This window comes from Montipora capricornis, chromosome 4 (assembly GCF_036669925.1).
Source record: "Montipora capricornis isolate CH-2021 chromosome 4, ASM3666992v2, whole genome shotgun sequence".
In the NCBI taxonomy this organism is placed as follows: Eukaryota; Metazoa; Cnidaria; class Anthozoa; order Scleractinia; family Acroporidae; genus Montipora; species Montipora capricornis.
Genome location: NC_090886.1, coordinates 16,669,277 through 16,689,276, shown reverse-complemented (window position 1 = coordinate 16,689,276; position 20,000 = coordinate 16,669,277). Strand labels below are relative to the sequence as shown.

At 39.9% G+C, this 20,000-nt stretch overlaps 1 protein-coding gene across 1 annotated transcript in view; it reads right to left on the bottom strand.

The window, feature by feature from the left end:
• Nucleotides 1-9,068: 9,068 nt before the first annotated feature.
• LOC138045685 (exportin-2-like) overlaps nucleotides 9,069-20,000 on the bottom strand; it is a 52,612-nt gene continuing 41,680 nt past the window's right edge. Inside the window, exons 23-32 of the mRNA XM_068892271.1 lie at nucleotides 19,641-19,763; nucleotides 19,459-19,538; nucleotides 15,649-15,746; nucleotides 15,101-15,186; nucleotides 13,399-13,480; nucleotides 12,667-12,715; nucleotides 11,735-11,829; nucleotides 11,090-11,187; nucleotides 10,851-10,984; nucleotides 9,069-10,223 (exon numbers count right to left, since the gene is read on the bottom strand). Of these exons, the coding sequence (XP_068748372.1) occupies nucleotides 10,134-10,223; nucleotides 10,851-10,984; nucleotides 11,090-11,187; nucleotides 11,735-11,829; nucleotides 12,667-12,715; nucleotides 13,399-13,480; nucleotides 15,101-15,186; nucleotides 15,649-15,746; nucleotides 19,459-19,538; nucleotides 19,641-19,763 (935 nt within the window). The 3' untranslated portion in view covers nucleotides 9,069-10,133. The remainder of the gene's footprint in view (nucleotides 10,224-10,850; nucleotides 10,985-11,089; nucleotides 11,188-11,734; nucleotides 11,830-12,666; nucleotides 12,716-13,398; nucleotides 13,481-15,100; nucleotides 15,187-15,648; nucleotides 15,747-19,458; nucleotides 19,539-19,640; nucleotides 19,764-20,000) is intronic.

Below are 20,000 nucleotides of genomic sequence, written 5' to 3'. Positions count from 1 at the left end.
AATCTCGTGAGGAAGAAAAAGTGCTGTTGCGGCGCCAAGTCCAAGAGCTTTTCAACAAAAAATACAGTGAGTAACATATTTTAAAATGTTGTTGCCTGCCGCTTCTAAAATATCTAAACTCCCGTCATCATCAAGCAGTCTGCTCTGGAGCTCCCCAGACCCTGATATTCTTCTCCTATTGTTTAAGTTTCATGTGAACGTTATGCCATGTAAATCAATAAATAAGGTAAATAAGAGAAGCAATGGGAAGCCAGTGCCTCCGACGGCTTTGATAAGTGAACTCTCCTAACGCGCGTCTTCAGATTTCCTGAAGAGAAAATAAGTCCTTGAGAAAGTTTTGTCTTAAATATTTGGGTTTTTTTTCATGGTTGGCGAGTTACGTGGGAGGTCTGCAAAAGTCCCGTATAAAGAGGTCAAACGTAATCAGTCTCGTCTGAGAGTCACCAACATGCCAGGGGGGAGAGACTTTAAACACCCTTCTAACTACGGGGTAGGGAACTTACGCCAAACTCTGGCCTCAAAGGACAATTTAGTCTTTCAGTTTGATAACGGCAACACGTCCTCAACTAGCTCTGCAGTGACACTACCCGCTAGCTCAGGCACCATCGGTTCCACCGCAGCAATGCTATGCACTATCACCTCTAATAGCTCTCCGCCGACATTTGTACGATCCTCCACGTCTACCAGTAACTGTCAGTCGTAGCGAGAAACGGTACCCCCCAGCAGTAACTCTCTATCGGTGCCAGTAACGGTGTCGCTCTCCACAGCTACTCCGAGTTCCTCAGTTACAGCGTCGTCCTCCTTCGCCACTTGGAGCTTTCTATCAGTGACAGTAACATTACCGAGCAATACCGCCACCAGTAGCTCCCTATCGGTGCCAGCGACGGGGTCGCCCTCTACCGCTGCTCGTAACACATTATCACTGCCCCCAGTAACAGTAACGACCTCTACCGCTACACAGAGCTCCCCAACATTGACGGTGCCGAGTTCTACCGCCATTAGTAGCTACCTATTGGTGCCAGTAACAGTGTCCCCGCGCCGCCTCCAGAAGCACCTTACCTTTGGCGGTAACGGTACTGGAGTCTACCACCACCAGTAGCTCGTCATCGGTGCGAGCAACAGTACCTTTCTCTACTGCAACTATCAGATCCCCTTCAATGATGTTACCAATATCATCTACCACTACCAGCAGCTCCTCTGTGGAAGGACCAACTGTACAGACATCCAACGTACCGTCCTCCAGCGTAGACAGCAATCCAGCGCGCAGGAAAAGAAAGCAGACCACTAAGCAGAATAGTGGATATTATAAGCACACAAGAGACCCCCACACGGAGCACTGCCAGGCTTATCTTTGCCAAGAACCAAACGCCCAAAAAAGCAGACCCTGTGGTTTCACTTTGAATGTGTTGGCATTCAGATAGCACCGCGTGGTAGATATGTCTGTGGTTGCAGTGTGGAATACTTCGATAAGTCGTAAGTTTGTTACGTTTGTGGTGAAAGTATACATTGTGGCCAGACTGGGCGGTTTTGAAGTCGAACAAAGCTATCCTCAGTCTATATTCGTGAACGATTACCACTCGCTGCCTAAAGATAGCCTTTAGTCTCTGGCTCGTTTTTGAAAAAGGAAGATGTATTTTTTGCTACGTATTTGTAAAACCCTTGACGTTTTCGAGTCGCATGAATACAATCGCTTTCCATAAAGAACATGCGCGCATGTGTTCGTAAGCCCGGGGTCCATCCTTTGACGTCATCATATTTAAATCACCCGATTTCGCAGCTTCGCCAGCTCATTGTCTCCTTGTGGAGTAGCGTCTATTTTCGTTTCTTAGAACGCCATATCTACGTTTTCACAAATATCCGGATACGTGTGGAAGGGGTCTTATTTTTCCTTGAGCTGTGTTGAGTAAACTAGGTGATTGAGTTATAGCAGTCCTCTTGATGGCGTGTATATTTGATGCGGTCCGATTTCTTCACACTTCTTCTCAAATGAACATAACCTGACAGATATGCTAAATACATACCCTTACATCCTACTTACTTGATGTCGCTTCAATTTTCTTTGAAGGAACTACCCATCCAGAATGTCGCTGCTATCTCCAGACATTTCCAGTGTCAAGGTACTACCTACAGTAGTCTTCTTTTTCATTTGTCACTTTTCTTGTTTTGCTTCTACCCACCTTTTACTGTGGTCTTTGTAAGATCCCCTCAACTTTACTTTACTGGGATCCGGAAGAAATGTTTATGATTCTTTTAACATTTATAGGGTCATTTAAAGAACATCCTTTACGCTAGTACAGCCAGCAAGAGGCACACGTTGTTCACCAGAAACATGCAATCAGACTTGGTGCATTTAAAAATTTGGTTTTATCAACGGAGTTGATAATGTAAATTGGCCACCGTACAGAGATTCTAAAAGCTGACGTTTCGAGCGTTAGCCCTTCGTCAGAGCGAATCGAGGGATTATGGGTTACGTGTAGTTTTTATAGTAGAGTAGGAGCTACGCTATTGGTGGTAACATGGCAACGTGAAAAATAGGAATATATTAGTTAAATGAAAAGCGTTCGTTAATACCGTGAGGATTAAGGGTGCCGATTTGAAAGATGAATTTTTGTTCCAGATTCTTGCGGCTTTCCGTCGTACCTAGATGTAGGGAAAGGCCGCAGATAGCCATGTGTTTTTTGGAGTGGTTAGGCAGATTAAAATGGCGAGCGACTGGCTTGGATGCATCCTTGTCATTCTTCTCAACATCGCGAAGGTGTTCGCGGAATCGGTCACCTAGTCGTCTACCTGTCTCACCAATGTATAATTTATTGCATAACGTGCAGGTTATGCAATAAATGACATTTGCGGAGGTACATGTGAAACGATCGGTGATCTTAACAGATCGCTTAGGTCCCGATATCTTGCTAGTGTTAACAATGAAAAGACAAGTTTTGCATCGTGAGCGCGCGCATTTGAAAGTGCCGGGTTGCTCGTTAGTTTTGAGGGCGCTTCTAACTAAAAATTTTAATCTGCCTAACCACTCCAAAAAACACATGGCTATCTGCGGCCTTTCCCTACATCTAGGTACGACGGAAAGCCGCAAGAATCTGGAACAAAAATTCATCTTTCAAATCGGCACCCTTAATCCTCATGGTATTAACGAACGCTTTTCATTTAACTAATATATTCCTATTTTTCTCGTTGCCATGTTACCACCAATAGCGTAGCTCCTACTCTACTATAAAAACTACACGTAACCCATAATCCCTCGATTCGCTCTGACGAAGGGCTAACGCTCGAAACGTCAGCTTTTAGAATCTCTGTACGGTGGCCAATTTACATTATCAACTCCGTTGATAAAACCAAATTTTTGTATACTACTTCCCCACCGACGCAGCACCACAGTTTCTTTAGAAACTACCCCTTCATTGGTGCATTTAAGTTGTGACATCTGCGGTCCTTTTTCATCTTCAATGGTATGTCTCGATTCTGTCTTTAAAACACGGTAAACCCTCTTACAATGGTATAAACTCCAGCGTTAACATTTAGAGAAATCAGGACGGAAGAAGTTTGTGATGACAATTCAAACCCACAGCTGATGGGTTTCACAAGCTACATGTCACCAAAAATTTAGTCTTTTTCTGATTATAATGTCGGGCTTACAAAGAACATATCTGCAGCAAAGTGTTCTTTTTTTCACACATCCTACCTGCTTTCCCCTCCCCCTTCCTCTCTGAACGTTCCTGTTAAACTCTGGAAAAGAGGTTAGGAAAAACACAAATAAATGTATGTGATAACTTCCAAGTTTCTTCATTTACAGATTCGGCGATTTACCTTAGACGTGCAATTCTTCTTGCCAGAATTTTGGTCTGATTTCAACCAAAACAACACAAGGATGTGTAGCTACGTTTTGTCTGTCTTGGTTCCTGAGGTATAACATATCAGTACTACTTTGATTGGATTGTTTCCCCGTTCTTTCGCTACTACTAACAACGTTAATTGTGGAAATCAGAACATCAGTTCAACATAAACAGACGAGATTTTGCAATTCCGTTTAACTGAGATTTTTCTCTCCACACATTTTTTAACTAATTTTGGCAACCTACTCTGTTCTCCCTAATTCTTTTACTCGTGCAATTTAATTTTATTCACACACTGCGCTAGACGACACCAACGTATTCGCTAATCTGATATGAAACCATATTAAACATAAACATACTAGTTGAATTACTATGTTATGTCTTACAGGCAATTGTATATGTCATGATGACTAGAGAAGGCTATTCTCGCCATTCGGTGGAACGTTTACTTGGTACAAGTCAAATAAATCCCCAAGGAGAAGTAACAGATGAAGATGACTAGCTAACTTTACTTTATTCCAGATTTTCTAATATAACGAATGTTCTTACATTAGAATGTGCTTTGAGGTGTCTGCAAGAGTTGTAACTCACCAATCACTCATTAATAAATGACTTTTTTGGCAAAAAAGCAGATCGATCTTTTACGTCAAGGTCAACTCGAGAACATGTTTCGAAAACCTTGCCGAGGGTCAAAACAAGGGGTTTAAAAATTAAATTTCTGTGGCAATGTATTACACTCTCCCATACAAGTTAAAAACATGTTATGATGTGGCAGCATACCCGAAACCCTCGGACCTTTTCCCATGCTGCGACACATCCGGGACTTTCCCCGCTTTGCAGCGCTAAATTTGAAAGCTAGTTGGGGAATTGTACAGAAAACAATAAGGAAAGTCGGCCAAAAGCCGGGAGAACCGCTTGAAAATTCTTCTATTACGGGATAACTATTCAGTTTACAATCAGGTATTCATATGGCTTTTGTTGTAAAGAAGTTAATAAAAAAAATGTGACTGTTTTTACGTCGGTGGTTAAAGTTAGAAGTATTTTTTTTTTGGCCTCAAAAGTAGCTATTTCGTCACTTTGTTTGTATGGCTTGGACAATTTCAGAGGGACAATTTCGAAAAATAAGGGGTTAGAAAATGAGTATTCATATGTCTTTTTTTCTTTGATACTCTAAGATGGTCCTGCCGAATTTTCGCGGAATCCCGACCAGTAGAAGTTGTTTTTTTTTTGCCTTTCCTTCAACCATCCCCCGAACCTCAGTTAACAATGAAAAGACAAGTTTTGCATCGTGAGCGCGCGCATTTGAAGTGCCGGGTTGCTCGTTAGTTTTGAGCGCATCTTCCAAATCGGCAACCTTAATTCTCACGGTATTAACGAACGCTTTTCATTTAACTAATATATTCCTATTTTTCACGTTGCCATGTTACCACCAATAGCGTAGCTCCTACTCTACTATAAAAACTACACGTAATCCATAATTCCTCGATTCTCTCTGACGAAGGGCTAACGCTCGAATTGTCAGCTTTTAGAATCTCTGTACGGTGGCCAATTTACATTATCAACTCCGTTGATAAAACCAAATTTTTGTATACTACTTCCCCACCGACGCAGCACCACAATTTCTTTAGAAACTACCCCCTTCATTCATAGATTGCAGAATGCCCGGCCAACTATATGTGTTACTTAAAAAACTGCCACCGCAGTCCTGCAGTGGCATGGTAAAGAATATGATATTCATATAAACAACTCCGTTCCTAAACCGGGTATTCTGCAATCGCTCCTTTGCTTTCATTTTGCGGTTCGGTCAACCACACTTTTCACGAGAGTGTGTGAAGAAGAAAGCATTCATTTACTGATTAAGCCTATAAGCCCTCGTTTCAGTTATTAGGCCTAAGCACACGTAAAATTTTAGACTCATTTTTCGGTTCGGTAAACTACATTAAAAGTGGCCGTTTTTATGCTAGAGACGTTAAAGTCGTCAAGACGCATTTGACGTCTGAGACGTTAAAGCCGTCTGGTATAAAAACGGGACGCATAAAAGTAGACAAACTAACGGACAAAAACAAGATTTTGCTAAAAAATGACTAGGTTCTATTATCGGAAGACACTGGGCACGAGCAAACTCGGCACCAAATAAACGTTAACACACGAATATATGAGCAAATAAACGTGGCGGAATTGCAGCTTCTCAAATTTATGTCTCGACGTCGCCTGGAAGGACAGATGCAAATATTTTTTTGTGACAGAAATCAGTCTAGGAATCAGCATTTTTTGGCGATGGACGAGGAACTAGATTTAGCCACGGCACATGGCTTGTTTGTCTTGTCGACCAAGAGAGCAAGGAAGGAACGAAGTGCAGATTAACAATGGACTCAGGGCTAAATGCGTCCAAGTTAGGGCGTCCCGTTTTTAGGCTAGACGCATCTAACGTCTGAGACGTTGAAGTCGTCTGTTAAGTGCGTCTAAACGACGCACTTAAAACAAGACGTTAAAGTCGTCAGACGTTAAATGCGTCTGTCTTATTTCTCGTTTTTATACTAGACGTTAAAGTCATTCTCGTCACCAGAGCCTCGGATCGACCCAAGGCTCTGGGAAACCCTGTGTAGGAGAACATGCGCCGTAGGGTTCTTACAGCCAAAAATTGGCTATTTGAACCTTACAGCGCCTGCTCACTCTTCGTGCTAACATGAATGCACCAATTAGAGTCGCTTTTGATTGTTCTTCACGAAAACCAATGAGAAGACACTTTGTTTCAGGGTTCCCCAGAGCTCTTCTCTACCTCGGTCAAGAGAAGAGCTCTGGGGTCGAGATTGACGTTAAAGTCGTCTTGAGACGACTTTAACGTCTCAGACGACTTTAACGTCTCTAGCATAAAAACGGCCAATGAGAAGAGACGCCTCTCTACGCTTCTCTACTTCCTCTTCGTTTTGAAGCGTCTTCTTTGAAAAAAATGCAGAGTATTGAACGGGAGCTCGAAAGTCATCGAATAACGAGGCGTAAAAGCCAGGCGGGTTCCTAACGCGCTTCGGCATGCTGATCGGAACGAATTAACTGAATGGATTGTAATATGCACTTACTTTTTGATGTCAGAAAACGGATCCAAATTTGAATATTCATTGTTGCAAATGAAAACTTGTTCCCAATGGGATTACTATTTTGGGTCAGTCACGCAGCGACTAACCAGTACTTAATTGAAGTGTACACACGATGCGACAACGCTTCTTTCGCTAATTTTGTCGCTGCGATAAGTCGCACGAATTCAAACTGGTTTGAATTCGTGCGACTGATCGCGGCGACAAAATTCTGCCGCAGCGACAATGATTTTCATGAAATTAACCGTGTCACACAAGGCGAATTGTTGCGGCGACTTGTCCCCGCGACGTGTCGCAGCGACTTATCGCCTAGTGTGTCCCGGCTTACACGACAGAGGAAAAATGGCACGGGTCCGATAAAGAGTGGAACGGTTCCACTACGCTACGGGACCATATGCGCCTATGGTCCCGTAGCGGAACAGATAAAAGTTCAGTGTTTCTTTACAAAAATGATTGGAACTGTTTCATTTTTTATCGGACCCGTGCCATTTTTCCTTAAGCTTACTTATCATGATTTTACTGCGCGCAACTCCACAATACGTACCACGCGAAACAATTGAGCCTGATTGCAGGTTACATAATAGATCACAGTCAGATTCAAAGTCATTTCTTCTCCAGGCAGTAATGTCAGATTTGAAGGCCATTAACACACCGCCGCCTCTTCGATCAACGCGATCTTTCCGAAAAATTGTATATCCAGTAGGCAGGTAAGATTTCATGATCGAACACTGTGCCGTCGAGCAATGTCTCTGAAACGGTGACAATGTCAAACTTACCAGCATAAACTACAGACTGAAAATCCAGAAGCTTATTACGAAGAGAGCGTGCACTCAGTACTATGCAGTCGAGCGAATGTTTATCTCGCTCAGTTGAAGATGAAAAATTAAAACTATGATGTAAACCAGCCGGTGTCGTTAGAGGAAGCGGTGAACAGGCGGGACAATTCCAAGAAAAATTGTTGACAAGTTGTAGTTTCTTGTACTCGCTAGGTTTAACCTTTCCGCACTTGATATGACACCACTGGTTAAATGTCACAGGAGAGAGCACGATGGTTCCTTGCAACTGTATGAGTACACACGGAACATTGGTCAGGACCGGGATTCGTACTTATATCACCACTCCTAAATATTCTTGTAAGATGGAAGAATGATGAAGAATTCGGATAGTAACTCATCCTAGATGACAAATAAGTTCTGAAGATAAATGTGGATAAAACCAAGGCTCCTAGGAGAATAAAACCTATAAAAAGGCGCTGCATTGAAGAAAAAATCCAAATAGGGTTGAATCGAATAAACGTTCAATTGAAGATGAATAGGTATGCTAAAATAAGCGTCGACAAACAGCATATCGAAGAAACACGTCTTACCGCGGCCATGTCAGACAACAATGGCTGTGTCACAATTTCTGTGACGTTGGCCAGAACGTTGGTCTTTCGCGGTATTTTTTAAGCTACGTATGATTCGCCCTTTTTTTTTTCTTGTTCTATAAAAATTCCGGATGCGTTGTAAAAGCATCTCCAAATGGTTAGACTTACAAGTCTTCTCGGATAAGGACTATAAACCGTAGGCCCCGTCTCACAAATATCTTTCGTATTCAGAAGTTCCCTGAGGGACGTTAAAGAACCCACACACTATTCGACAAGAGTAAGGGATGAAGCTCCCGGTGTTGTGGCTGGCCTTTGTGAGTATATCGGTGGGTGCGTATAGCGGCAGGTCCAAATCAGCTGAATAGCTGCCAATACTTTAACCTGCTCGGACAAATAAATAACAAACAAACAAACGGGTATTTTAGAAACATTTGACGTTCAAATTGTTGCATTAGGGACCTTTACATCGGAGGACGAGGACGACTTCGAATTTTCCGCACTGAGCATGCGCATAAGGTTTGGAGGCAGACATTTTTTAAGTGCGCGTGCTCAGAAAGTAAAACTCGTTATCGTCCTATGATTAAGCGTAAACCCTGCACATTAAAAAGAATGGGAGAGTCTTTTTAATTGGATCTTTAAATTTGTTACAGATGTTAAGCACCAAACTTAACATGATTAGACAAAGAAACATTTCTGCACACGGCTATACATTTGTATTCCGATGATAAACCTCGCAATTAAGTCGCGTACCGTACAATAAATCAACCATGCTGTTTTTCTCTTTATTCAAATGATAAATACAAGATTTGCCCCTTTCCCTTTGTTCGCTATTTTTATAGGAATGTTTTACTCCCACCACCTCGAACCTCGAAATTTGTACCACGCCTCGTCACCAAGCGAGGTGTAATCACACTTATAGCTGTTTAGCCTTAATGTTTGCACATGCAGGATCATTCAATTTGTAAACAGCGGGTTAGATCACTGCTCACATTACATTTAAGTCCATCATGATTGTTCAATGCCGAAAACTTTGGTCTGCAAAATACACTTTTATTTCACTTCATTTAAGTCATTTGCTCCACACAGGAAATTTTTGAGGAAAAACACAGGACTATTTGACTACAGTAATAATCTACCAATGACAGACAATTGGTTACTGTGAGAGGCCACTAAACAGTAACTACCTTGAAAGGGTCGAATTGAAGAATCGGTTTCAAGCATGAAGACATGAAGGCCTAATGACATCAGCAGTTACCATCAGTAACAATCTGTTTCCCAGAGCTTCTGGGTTTATGTGGGTCGGATGAGACTTGGTACCGGTAAACAACCAAGTGCCTCGGAAACACATACCACTAAGGACAGTAGTGTTTACTTGTTCGTTTTCAACATTTGTCTATTGTACCGTGCATAAAAACTATTCTTTAGATCTCATATAGCAATCTTTATGCATCTAACAGCTGCTGATCTCGATGGTTACGTACTACACAGAAAGCATTTCTCTTTTAAACATGAGTTTGTTCATCTGTTAGCATAATCTATGCCCGTTATCTATGGCGATGTAACTCTACCACATACAATTTTCAAATTTTCGGCGTCTTTAATTAGCTCAGTTTAGGCTTGGGGATAAAATCGGATCATTAAAATCCCCAAGCGCAGTCATTCACATTGTCCCAAGTAAATTTTTGTGGGAGCTTAACGAAACATGGAACTTGTGAGAAGTCTAGGAAGGCGGTGGTGTTTATTTAAGATGATTCTGATAGAAGAAATTCTTAAACAAGTGTCACAGCTCTTGACTTCAGAGGATGACTTCAGTATATTCAATGCCATTCGAATTTAACTCAATGTCAGGCCAGCTGCTGCAATGTACTTTTGCAGGAATCCTAATGCATCTGCATGCAGTTCCGACTTTATCTTGTCAACAATCTGTGTGGAGAAATAAATATTATTTATTATATAGATACCAATGAAATACGGGGATTGTTCTTGTTCCTACAATTTGATATGTTCGTAGCGCAAAGTGAAGATACGATTTTTACCTGTCACATGTGAGGACATTGATGTCGTCATGGCTACGGCCATGTCAGCCAAAAATATTAGTACATCCTGTTCACGCGCGAAGTCGGGCCGTTGGAATCATGAATAAAAAATTGTATCTTACGTAAACGTTCTTTATCTTTTCATTTTCGTTCTCGTTATAATGCTTATCAAATTGATTTCAATATTCTTGATAACAGTACCGGCCTCAGTCAAGGTGATCACTTTTTGCCTGCTCTTAAAATTAAATATGAGATGTCTCAGACTTGGATTTTTATTATCTATATCATAAAAAAAAAAACATTACATGACCGCGCATGGATTCCGATATGAATTTTATTTTCTCGTGCTCATGTCTCTCTCTCGTTTGCCGCGCTCCCTCATGAAACACACTATCACCACTCTAAGATAATATTTGTATCCCCGCAGTCACGTATTATTTTCTCTGTAAAGCCCGGGGATCCCACCTCGGCCCTTTGGGAGCGAACATTAGCACAGACAAATCCAGTATCTAACCTTCCCAGGATTGTCTGATGACAATTTCTGCAATGACTGTGCAAGAAATATTTTGGCATCGGGAACTGTCTCAGAGAATGGATCCCTTTCCTTTTTGCCAGCAAATGCTAGCTGCGAGTAGGCTGTTTGATAACCTGAAAACAACACAAACACTGTTAGGCCATACTTCAAATGTCTTAATCAACTGATAAACCAGCAATATGCTTCATAGAAAAGAAGCAAAGTAGTCTTCATTAAACCTGGAGTATCTTCAATTTCTATGAAATGTTCATCATCTGGAATTGAGTCATCTTCAGGTAACTCAAACAATTCAATCAACGCTTGTAACAAGGGCGCCCTATGATTTAGAACAAAAGATGATTAACAACTCTTTCCTCAACATTTCATTACTGGTGCAAGAAATAAAATTAAATATGAATGGGAGACCCGCATGGGCATTTGCAAGCCTCACAGACTTGAGACTGGACATAAACACTGTATTGTGACTCCCTTTTGTGCTTAACTCCAAAATATCCGTCCACTTATTTGCATATCAATGCCTCGTTCTTCAAAGAATGTCGCTAAAAGAACAAAATAGAGGCCGGGTATTCTGCAGTTACTCCAATTAGTTTAAGGTCACCAAAACATTGAAGTTCCTTTGGAGGTTACACTCCCGAATTTTCAACAATACCATACAATGCTGAAATGCCATATGGGGACAACAACTTTCGCGGTTTTATCCAAGCAAATGACATCTGCTCACAATCAAATGAAATATTTGATGCTGTGGTGTTCAATGTGGGCAGGATTTTTTTTTTTGGGGGGGGGGGGGAGGAGAGTGGGAGAAGGGAAGAGGAGGGTCGGGACAGTGACACTGTATTCAGATAAGTAAGAAAATTTCTTACCAAAGGTTGTCATAAGTTTTCAAGAATGCGGGACAGTCTGTGAGCAACTTTATCATTCCCACCGCACAAATCCTTCTCTCTGTTGTCCCAGAAACCTGTAACAACAAAAAAATCACCAGTGGCATTCAAACTTCTGCCAACTTTCAACCATCTGTTTTTGTTTTTTCTACCACCAATATTTGAATAACTGGGTGATTGTTTAATAGCGATTGATATGACCCATCAGATGGTTTCCCTACAGGGACCGAAGACAACGAAAGACAGTGATAAAGTAGTGTCTCAACCGTACGATAACTTTTGCTGCACGGATGACACAGGGGCTTTTTATTTTCAGTTTCGGTTTTGTACCCCTTATGACTGACAAAACCGTACAAAAATCACGAAACTTTAAAATTTCATTATGTTGTCAAGAAGAGCAAATGTCAACTTTCTCGCTTGTGCCAATATCAACCTAAATTTAATATAACAATCATGATCTACAAAAAACAGTTGCACGCTAAATATTCAAAGAAAGTAGAGTAAAGACACACAGGTTAAGTGCTAAAAAAACAATGATGCAAGATATTGCTGAGTGTTCTAGAAGACGGTTCCTCTGTTTCTGTTCTCAAGATTTTCAGTAACGAAAGTATCATCTTCTAAATCGCTTGAAATCTTATCATCAACCTTGCCAAAAACATAAGACACAAATGCAAGTATCCTCTCTGCATTTATGTTGAACTGGAAAACAAAATTTTGTAGCAAATTAAAATTAAATAGACAGGGCCAGGCCCAACCAAGTTAGCATCAACTACCTGCAGGCCATGCCAATACTTTAAATCAAAATATTTCTGAAATAAATATTGAACTGTTGTTACATCCTGGAAGCATTAAAATTGGATTGGGGATAAATGCACTAAATAAGATAATTAAATTGTTGTACTAAATCATCTTACCTTCTGTACATCACAGATTAAAATTCTTTGCACAAAATTTCCAAAAAGTCTGCACACAGAGAAAAAAGGTAATTAAATTGAAATAAAATAGGCACACATTGCGTACGTGTGGTAGTGCAGTAACACAGCGCTTTATTCCGTAACTGTCAACTGCGTTTTGTTTTCCAGGAGATTCAAGTTGTCTATGTAGCTCTAATAGTACACAATATTGTTTTGGTACCGTATATCATTGTAGTGCCATGGTAGATGTTTTAGGTAAATAGCCCCCTGAGAAGAGATGTGGTTACTGGTAAACTACTAAACCCAGAATAATTGCAGAAACTAAAAGGGAATGCAGAAACATTGGCTTTGAGGCTGACATGTTGATCATTTTCAAATTCCCTTGCAACTTCTTTATCACCACAAGCCTCTGATAGCTTTCCAAGAAAAAAATTAACTGAACTTAAAGGGGCTAGGTCACGCTATTTTAGGTAATTTTGTTTAATTTTGTTAATTATGAGCTCTAAACGTCAAATTGGCAGAGCAAGAGTCTTTCATTTGCAAAATCACGGCCACATAACAACTGAGAATGATTTTCCAGCTGTGTAAATGACATTTTGATATAGATGCTTTCGGTTCGACCTTGTTGAGCTGCGTCGTTGCTGTACTTGCGACGGCGATTAGCCGGGACAATTATTATTATTATTAATTATTATTAGACTGATATAAATACATGTTTATGTCCTCTCTCACCCTTGCTGAATGGAATCTACAGTCTCCATAAGAGCACTTGGACCATTCTTGGCAGAAAACAGACAAAAAAACACCAACAAGCCTATGAAGAAAATAAAATTAACTGAGGCAGATTCTTCACAGAACACAGAGATATATTAACCAACATTTGATTTTGACGGTACTAAGTCCCCAACAAAAACGGAAACAGCTTCCCAGAGGTATTATCATATCCTTGGAAAACGAGAAAACAAAAAGGCCGAGTTTCTGAATTAAGGAAAACAGTTTTGTTTCAATGGGAAGCACAACTTGCTTTTGACGTCTTCTGATCGCATTTTGGGCTGAAAGAAAGTAATTTCTTCTCATTTTCTGTAGTTATTGTGAGCAAAAATTAAATATTAGAAAGAAAGTAGCCACTCGGACAGGTCATAGAAACATCAAGTGATACATGTAACTTCCATAGTCGTTTTAGCCTAGTTCCTGTGATGTGTAAATACGAGCATTTTCTACTGAAATGCTAGTACATTAAACCCAAAGAACAGCACTGGTAAAACTAATATTCGCGTGTTTTTTTAGGAACATAATAGGTTATAATTGGTTGTGGAAAGAACTAGGCTCCGTCCACATGTATCCGTTTTCATTTGAAAACGCAACTTTTTCTTTACGGATAAGGCTTCCGTCCACACGTATCCGATGAAAACGATCACTGAAAACGGAACTTTTCAAAACGCTCTCCAGCCTGGAACTTTTTGAAAACGCTGTTTTCCCGTGTACGTTTGGACAGACGAAAAGGGAACTTTTCGAAAACGCTGACGTCACACTAATAGTTCAAATCCAACTTATTCAAGATGGCGGACAGGCGTTTCACTTGTCTTGTCTTCAGTATTTGGACCTGGGCTTATTTCAAACCTAATTGCTTGTTTTCAAGCAAATTTATAATTTCACTATTGGCGTCAAGAGGCGGAGGGTTGAAACGACTTGGTAGCTGCACGGCAAGACCTCGACGATTTTGGGTTACACCTGGACGTACTATAGCGCTTGGTGGGACAACTTTCTAGCCCAAATACTTATCGTTAAAAAGACTACTCATGCGTCAAGCACGTTTTAAAATCGATTCATCGTATACGTGTGGACGGGCGACAACGATGCGAAAACGCTACGTGTGGATGCGAATTCTTTTGAAAACGGAGAAAAAAAGTTGCGTTTAAAAACGAATACGGATACGTGTGGACGGGGGCTTATTACTATCGAAGGGATAAGAATTTGGCTGCAAGAGGATGGATATCGATCCCCCCAAAAAATCCACTTTCTTTTATTGCTGAAACCCTTTTATTTAGCCGACAGCGTGAGTAAATAGACCATATTCGTATTCTCAGTATTGAACTGGAACTAGCTACCAATGGAGGCCAACGTCCATTGCAAGCTACAACAAGTTGCAAAATTGTTGAGACAAAATTGAGACACTTTCCCACTCCCCCCACTCCCCCCCCTCTCCCCATTTCAATGTTGACTGTTTAAGTTTCCAACATTTTTTTGTCTTGCTAGCAACACTGATAAGGGGGGCAGGGGGGCTGCAGTGTGAGAGATAATAGGTAAATTAATAGCGCTCCAAGAAGGTGAAGTGTCTCCACTATTTTTGCAACTTGAAAGGTCGCAAAGGCTGTTTTAAATTGGAGAATTCTTATTTAAAACAATAGGCTGGAGAGTTGAATCTCTACTTTACCTTTCACAAATTTTGTTGTTTTTGAGCTTTGTAACCTTTGAAATAATATTATGAAAATGGACTTGACATGGACTGAAAATGCTGATCTGTAAGACAAGAAAAAAAAACATCCTAAGAGAAATAAAAAAAAAACATAGAAAAGAGAGAGAGAAAAAAAATGATAATAACGCAAGTTTGCTCAAACAAACACTTCACCTTTATAGTGCCATTGCTCATTTCAAAACTCTAAGGCCTAGGGAGTCCACGATAAAAGACACTTTATGGACGGACTACACTTTTGGAAGCTTTTAAAAAAATTAGGAATTTCTTTTCCCCCAAAACCTCATTTTTCCGATCAAAGACGAACATTTAGTACTTAAAATTAGGCCACAAAACTACACTGTTCAATTGTTTTAGATTGCTCAATTATCAAATCCCTCTCTGATTGTTTCAGAAATAGGACAAAACCGGCTGCCTCTATTGAGCACTAATAATTTTCATATTCTTAGCTTAGTTTTAAACAAAAAAAAGAGCAATTTGAATACATCGTTCGTTACTTAAGGACTCACGGTTCAAAATGCTCCACCATACTCCCCAAAAGGTAAAATCCTTCGTGGTCATTGCTCTTTGAAGCAATAAGTTTTTGGAAAACACCCAACAGCCCCATCTGATGAGAACAAAGCAACAACTTAAAATACTGTTGATTAAGTACGTTTGGGATTGCAGCTCACTTATCAGTTTTATCTCCAGTTGCATGGTCACACTGATGTACACGTCCTCTGGGAACAACGATTGTGTTTCTGTTTTATAAATCGGTAACGCTTTTTTTCATAACAGCCGATGTAAGTCAATAATCGTTGGCTGTTGTCCTTCAGTAGCATTTTAAATGAACTGGGAAAGGTTCAATTGAGGCCTTACAGTACTGTACATTTAATGTTAAAATCGTTTAAAATCCAAGCTTTGGCCGATCTACGGCATCATCAGGGATAAGAAAAATATTCTGTAAAGTAAAAACGTGTGAAAAGCGAAAGAATGTTTGGAGGGGGGGCGGTAAAATGCATGGGATAAATAATAAGGTATAAATATGAATAAAACGAATGGTATGATCTAATGGGCGAGTGTCAAAGTACAAAGAGTCTATATATGTTATAATTATTAGAATAAAAGTTCCGCGAATTCGCTACATTTCTCTCGGGAGTCGAGGGTAGGTTTGTAGTTACGTATGTAAAACGCTTCGAACAGTCGTAGATTTGCGGGGTCGTTTTCTAGTACAATGGTTTTGATTTCGATGCCTTTGTAAACTTTGTTTTCGCACTTTGAGATGTGTTACTTCACGGAGGAGTTATCATTGTTCAGGTGTTCTCTTACTCGATAGTGGATAAGACGTGTAGTGCTCCGGATGTAGTGTTTGTTGCAGTTGTTACACGTGATTTGGTAAACAGCGTTAAGTAATAAGCACAATTTGGTGCAGGAAATAGTGCAGTTGGCTCTCGTGGTCCGTTCTGTGTTGTTGTGTGAGAGGGCTCGCCGGAGGGTGTGTGACTTGTGCGCAAACCGTACTGGAGTGGTGTACCCTCTTTTCGGAAAATGTTAGTGATTCTGTAGTTGAGACGTTCGGAGATATATGGGATCTACAGGTACGACCATTCTGTGTTGAGAGGTCGAGGGTCTTTCTGATGGTTCTGCGAGTGCTTCGTTTGGTCTATGGTGTTTTCAGGATATCCATTAAGACGGAGGAGGTCGTCAAACATGTTTTGATGCTTGTGGCTGTCGTTTTTGAAGAGAATTTATCTTCGATGCGTTTCCGCTCATTACGAATGAAGTTGATCTTTACCTTTTTCGGTATTGCTGATTGGTGGTGAACGAATAATGGTTTCTTTTCTGTTTTTTTTAATATAAAATTCAAAAGGGCTTTTGCCGTCTTTGGTGATAGTGAGAGGCCATTGGGTGTTATTTTTGGTTTTTCAATTTCAAACTTCAATTTAGGGTGCAGATTACTCATTGCATAGTGGAATTGGTCTTCCATTTCCTCACCAGTTGTCTGCAGATAAATGTCTTCAACATATCTCCTGATAGATAAGTGTGAAGAGAGGGCAATGGTTTCTAGTCTGTCCATGAATAGGATGGCTACAATGCCTGAAATGTTAGAACTCATAGCTAGTCCTTCTTTTTGGCGGAAAACTTGATCATTGAAGGAGAAGTACATGTTGTTTAGTGTGACTGTAACAAGGCTTATTATGTCTTGTTTGGCGAGCTGGAGTATTGGGGTGTGAATTCTGTCGGTGGCGTTGGTAATGGCTTCTTATATGGGTATTGAAGTGTAGAAGGATACCACATCGAGGCTGCATGGATATGGTTGCGTTTTGTTGGTGGTGAAATCGCCGGCTTGAATGCACTTGATGAGTTCGAGGCTGTTTTCTTGATGTGCTGGAAGGTTCTTCAGCACTGCAACAAACACTACATCCGGAGCACTACACGTCTTATCCACTATCGAGTAAGAGAACACCTGAACAATGATAACTCCTCCGTGAAGTAACACATCTCGAAGTGCCAAAACAAAGTCTACAAAGGCATCGAAATCAAAACCATTGCACTAGAAAACGAACCTGCAAATCTACGACTGTTCGAAGCGTTTTACACACGTAACTACAAACCTACCCCGTGAGGAATGTAGCGAATTCGCGGATCTTTTATTCTAACTAGAAATAGTTTTCACTACATCTGCCCCCGCATAAGATAATACGGATGGCAGTTGAGGTATTTTCCAATTAATGTGTGCTGTACATTGTGATCTCTTCATATCATTTTACATGTAAATGAAAGTGAAAGATGCAAGGAAAGGATGGGCAACAACAAACAGTATGTATTTTCAATTTTCATTAACGTTTATTGATACCCTATCAATTGAAAAGCAATTTACGTAATGCCTTGAAAATGATAGTAAAACAGGAACAGGAATATTCAGTGACTAGAAGACTTCAAGGCAACATTCCGTTCGACGTCATCTTTTTGATCCATGCATGTGGTTCTTTCCACGGCACTTTGAAATACCATAAAATAGGATCGCTGATTATTATTATTATCATTATCTGTGAATAGCTGTTGTAAAAATGATCGAAGATTGTTCGAAACTGTTGATACTGAGACTATGGTTTTGCTTTCTGATGTTTCGTCTAGTAGCAGTTTCTGGCCGAGTCTGTTGCTCCAGTTTCTGATTTCATTTTTGTGTCTGACAAATCGTCGCCCCTGTTTATGACTTGTGCCTGAAAAATCGATCTGTGACCCAGGCAATATGATTTTCTATCAGATACTGTAATATTTGATTTTTAAAGTAAAAGGAATCACTGTAAATTTCAAAAATTACTCACTTCAATAGCTATATTGATACTTCTTGAGACTTTCTGCCTTATGACTCAAGTTACCCAGAACACCTCACGAATTCGGTGAAATATACCGATACCACCTTGCGTGCCCTGTTAAGCAATACCGATACCACCTTGCGCGCTCGGTTGAGCAAATCGAGCTTTCCCCTATAAAATACCTACCAATTTATATACTAATTTACATATTTTCCCTTTTTACGCAGGGGCTTCTAGGTTGCCTCCTCGGGTTTTGGCCCTGAGGCCAAAACCCGGCGGGGCAATAATTATTCTCATATATAGGGACTCCTTGTACTTCACACTCGCCCATTAGATCATACCATTCGGTTATTCATATTTATACCTTATTATTTATCCCATGCATTTTCCCGACAGGTCACGCAAAATCGTGATAAACTAAAACAGAGCGCTTTAAGAAAAGTTTCTTTCCCTACATGTGCTTTAAAGCTCACGGTCTCTAGCAGAATATTTTCCAACATTATTAATTATCTGTAGTAAACTCTTTATCACATCGAAATTGTAGGCTGTAAATTCAAAGTAATTTAAAAATGTAAATTCAAAGTAATTTTAAAACGTAATGCCCAGTCCCCATCAAGTTGATAAGTTGCAATTTTACTAGGGTTTATTCTTATGTAATGTAATTACGCAATTCGCTTCATGCGCGACGTTTTATGATAAAATGTTATTATCATTATTATTATTGTTATTATTATTATATTATTTTTATGTTGGCATTCTCTGAACAGAAAACTTGAAGATGCACGTGAAATCAAATCTAAAGGTTGGTATTAAGCTAAAGAGGACCAATCCATTATAACCTGACTGAAACGAAGCTATCACACCATCATAGAGTAAAAAAATCATGGTTGTCAAGTTTTCATTGAGAGTTGGATACAAATGGGTGAAAGAATTTACAACTGTTGAATTTTTTAACTTTTCAAAAAAGAAGAACAATCCCATTGCTGGCTGTTTGTTATAATCGATTGCAACACAACCTACCTCTTCCTTTGTTCCTACAATAACTTTGCTTGCTTTTTGTATGTAAGCTTGAAGTAGTCGTACCAAGGGAGGTATATTTCCTACACAAAAGTATGACAGCATTTTAATTAAAATGCAACAACTGCAACAAGTCTAACTGATTTATTGATCAAATTACAAACAGGAGAGAAATAAGATTATACCATTTCTTTCCCAAAGGACAGGCATAAGCAAGAGGGGAAATAATTCCATGTAAGGAGAAGGAATTTCATCTTGTCGAATCTCCAGTAACAGCGACAGGACTTGGAAAACATATGGCAGGAATTCTGGAAAACAGAGAAAATTAACATCACCTTAAGGCTAACACTATGACGATGATGATAATAATAATAATAACAATAACAATAACAATAACAATAACAATAACAATAACAATAACAATAACAATAACAATAACAATAACAATAACCATAACCATAACCATAATAATAATAATCATAATAATAATGTGGCTGGACGTTTGCCTGAATACAAATCTGCTGATGGATTAACCACTTTTCAAT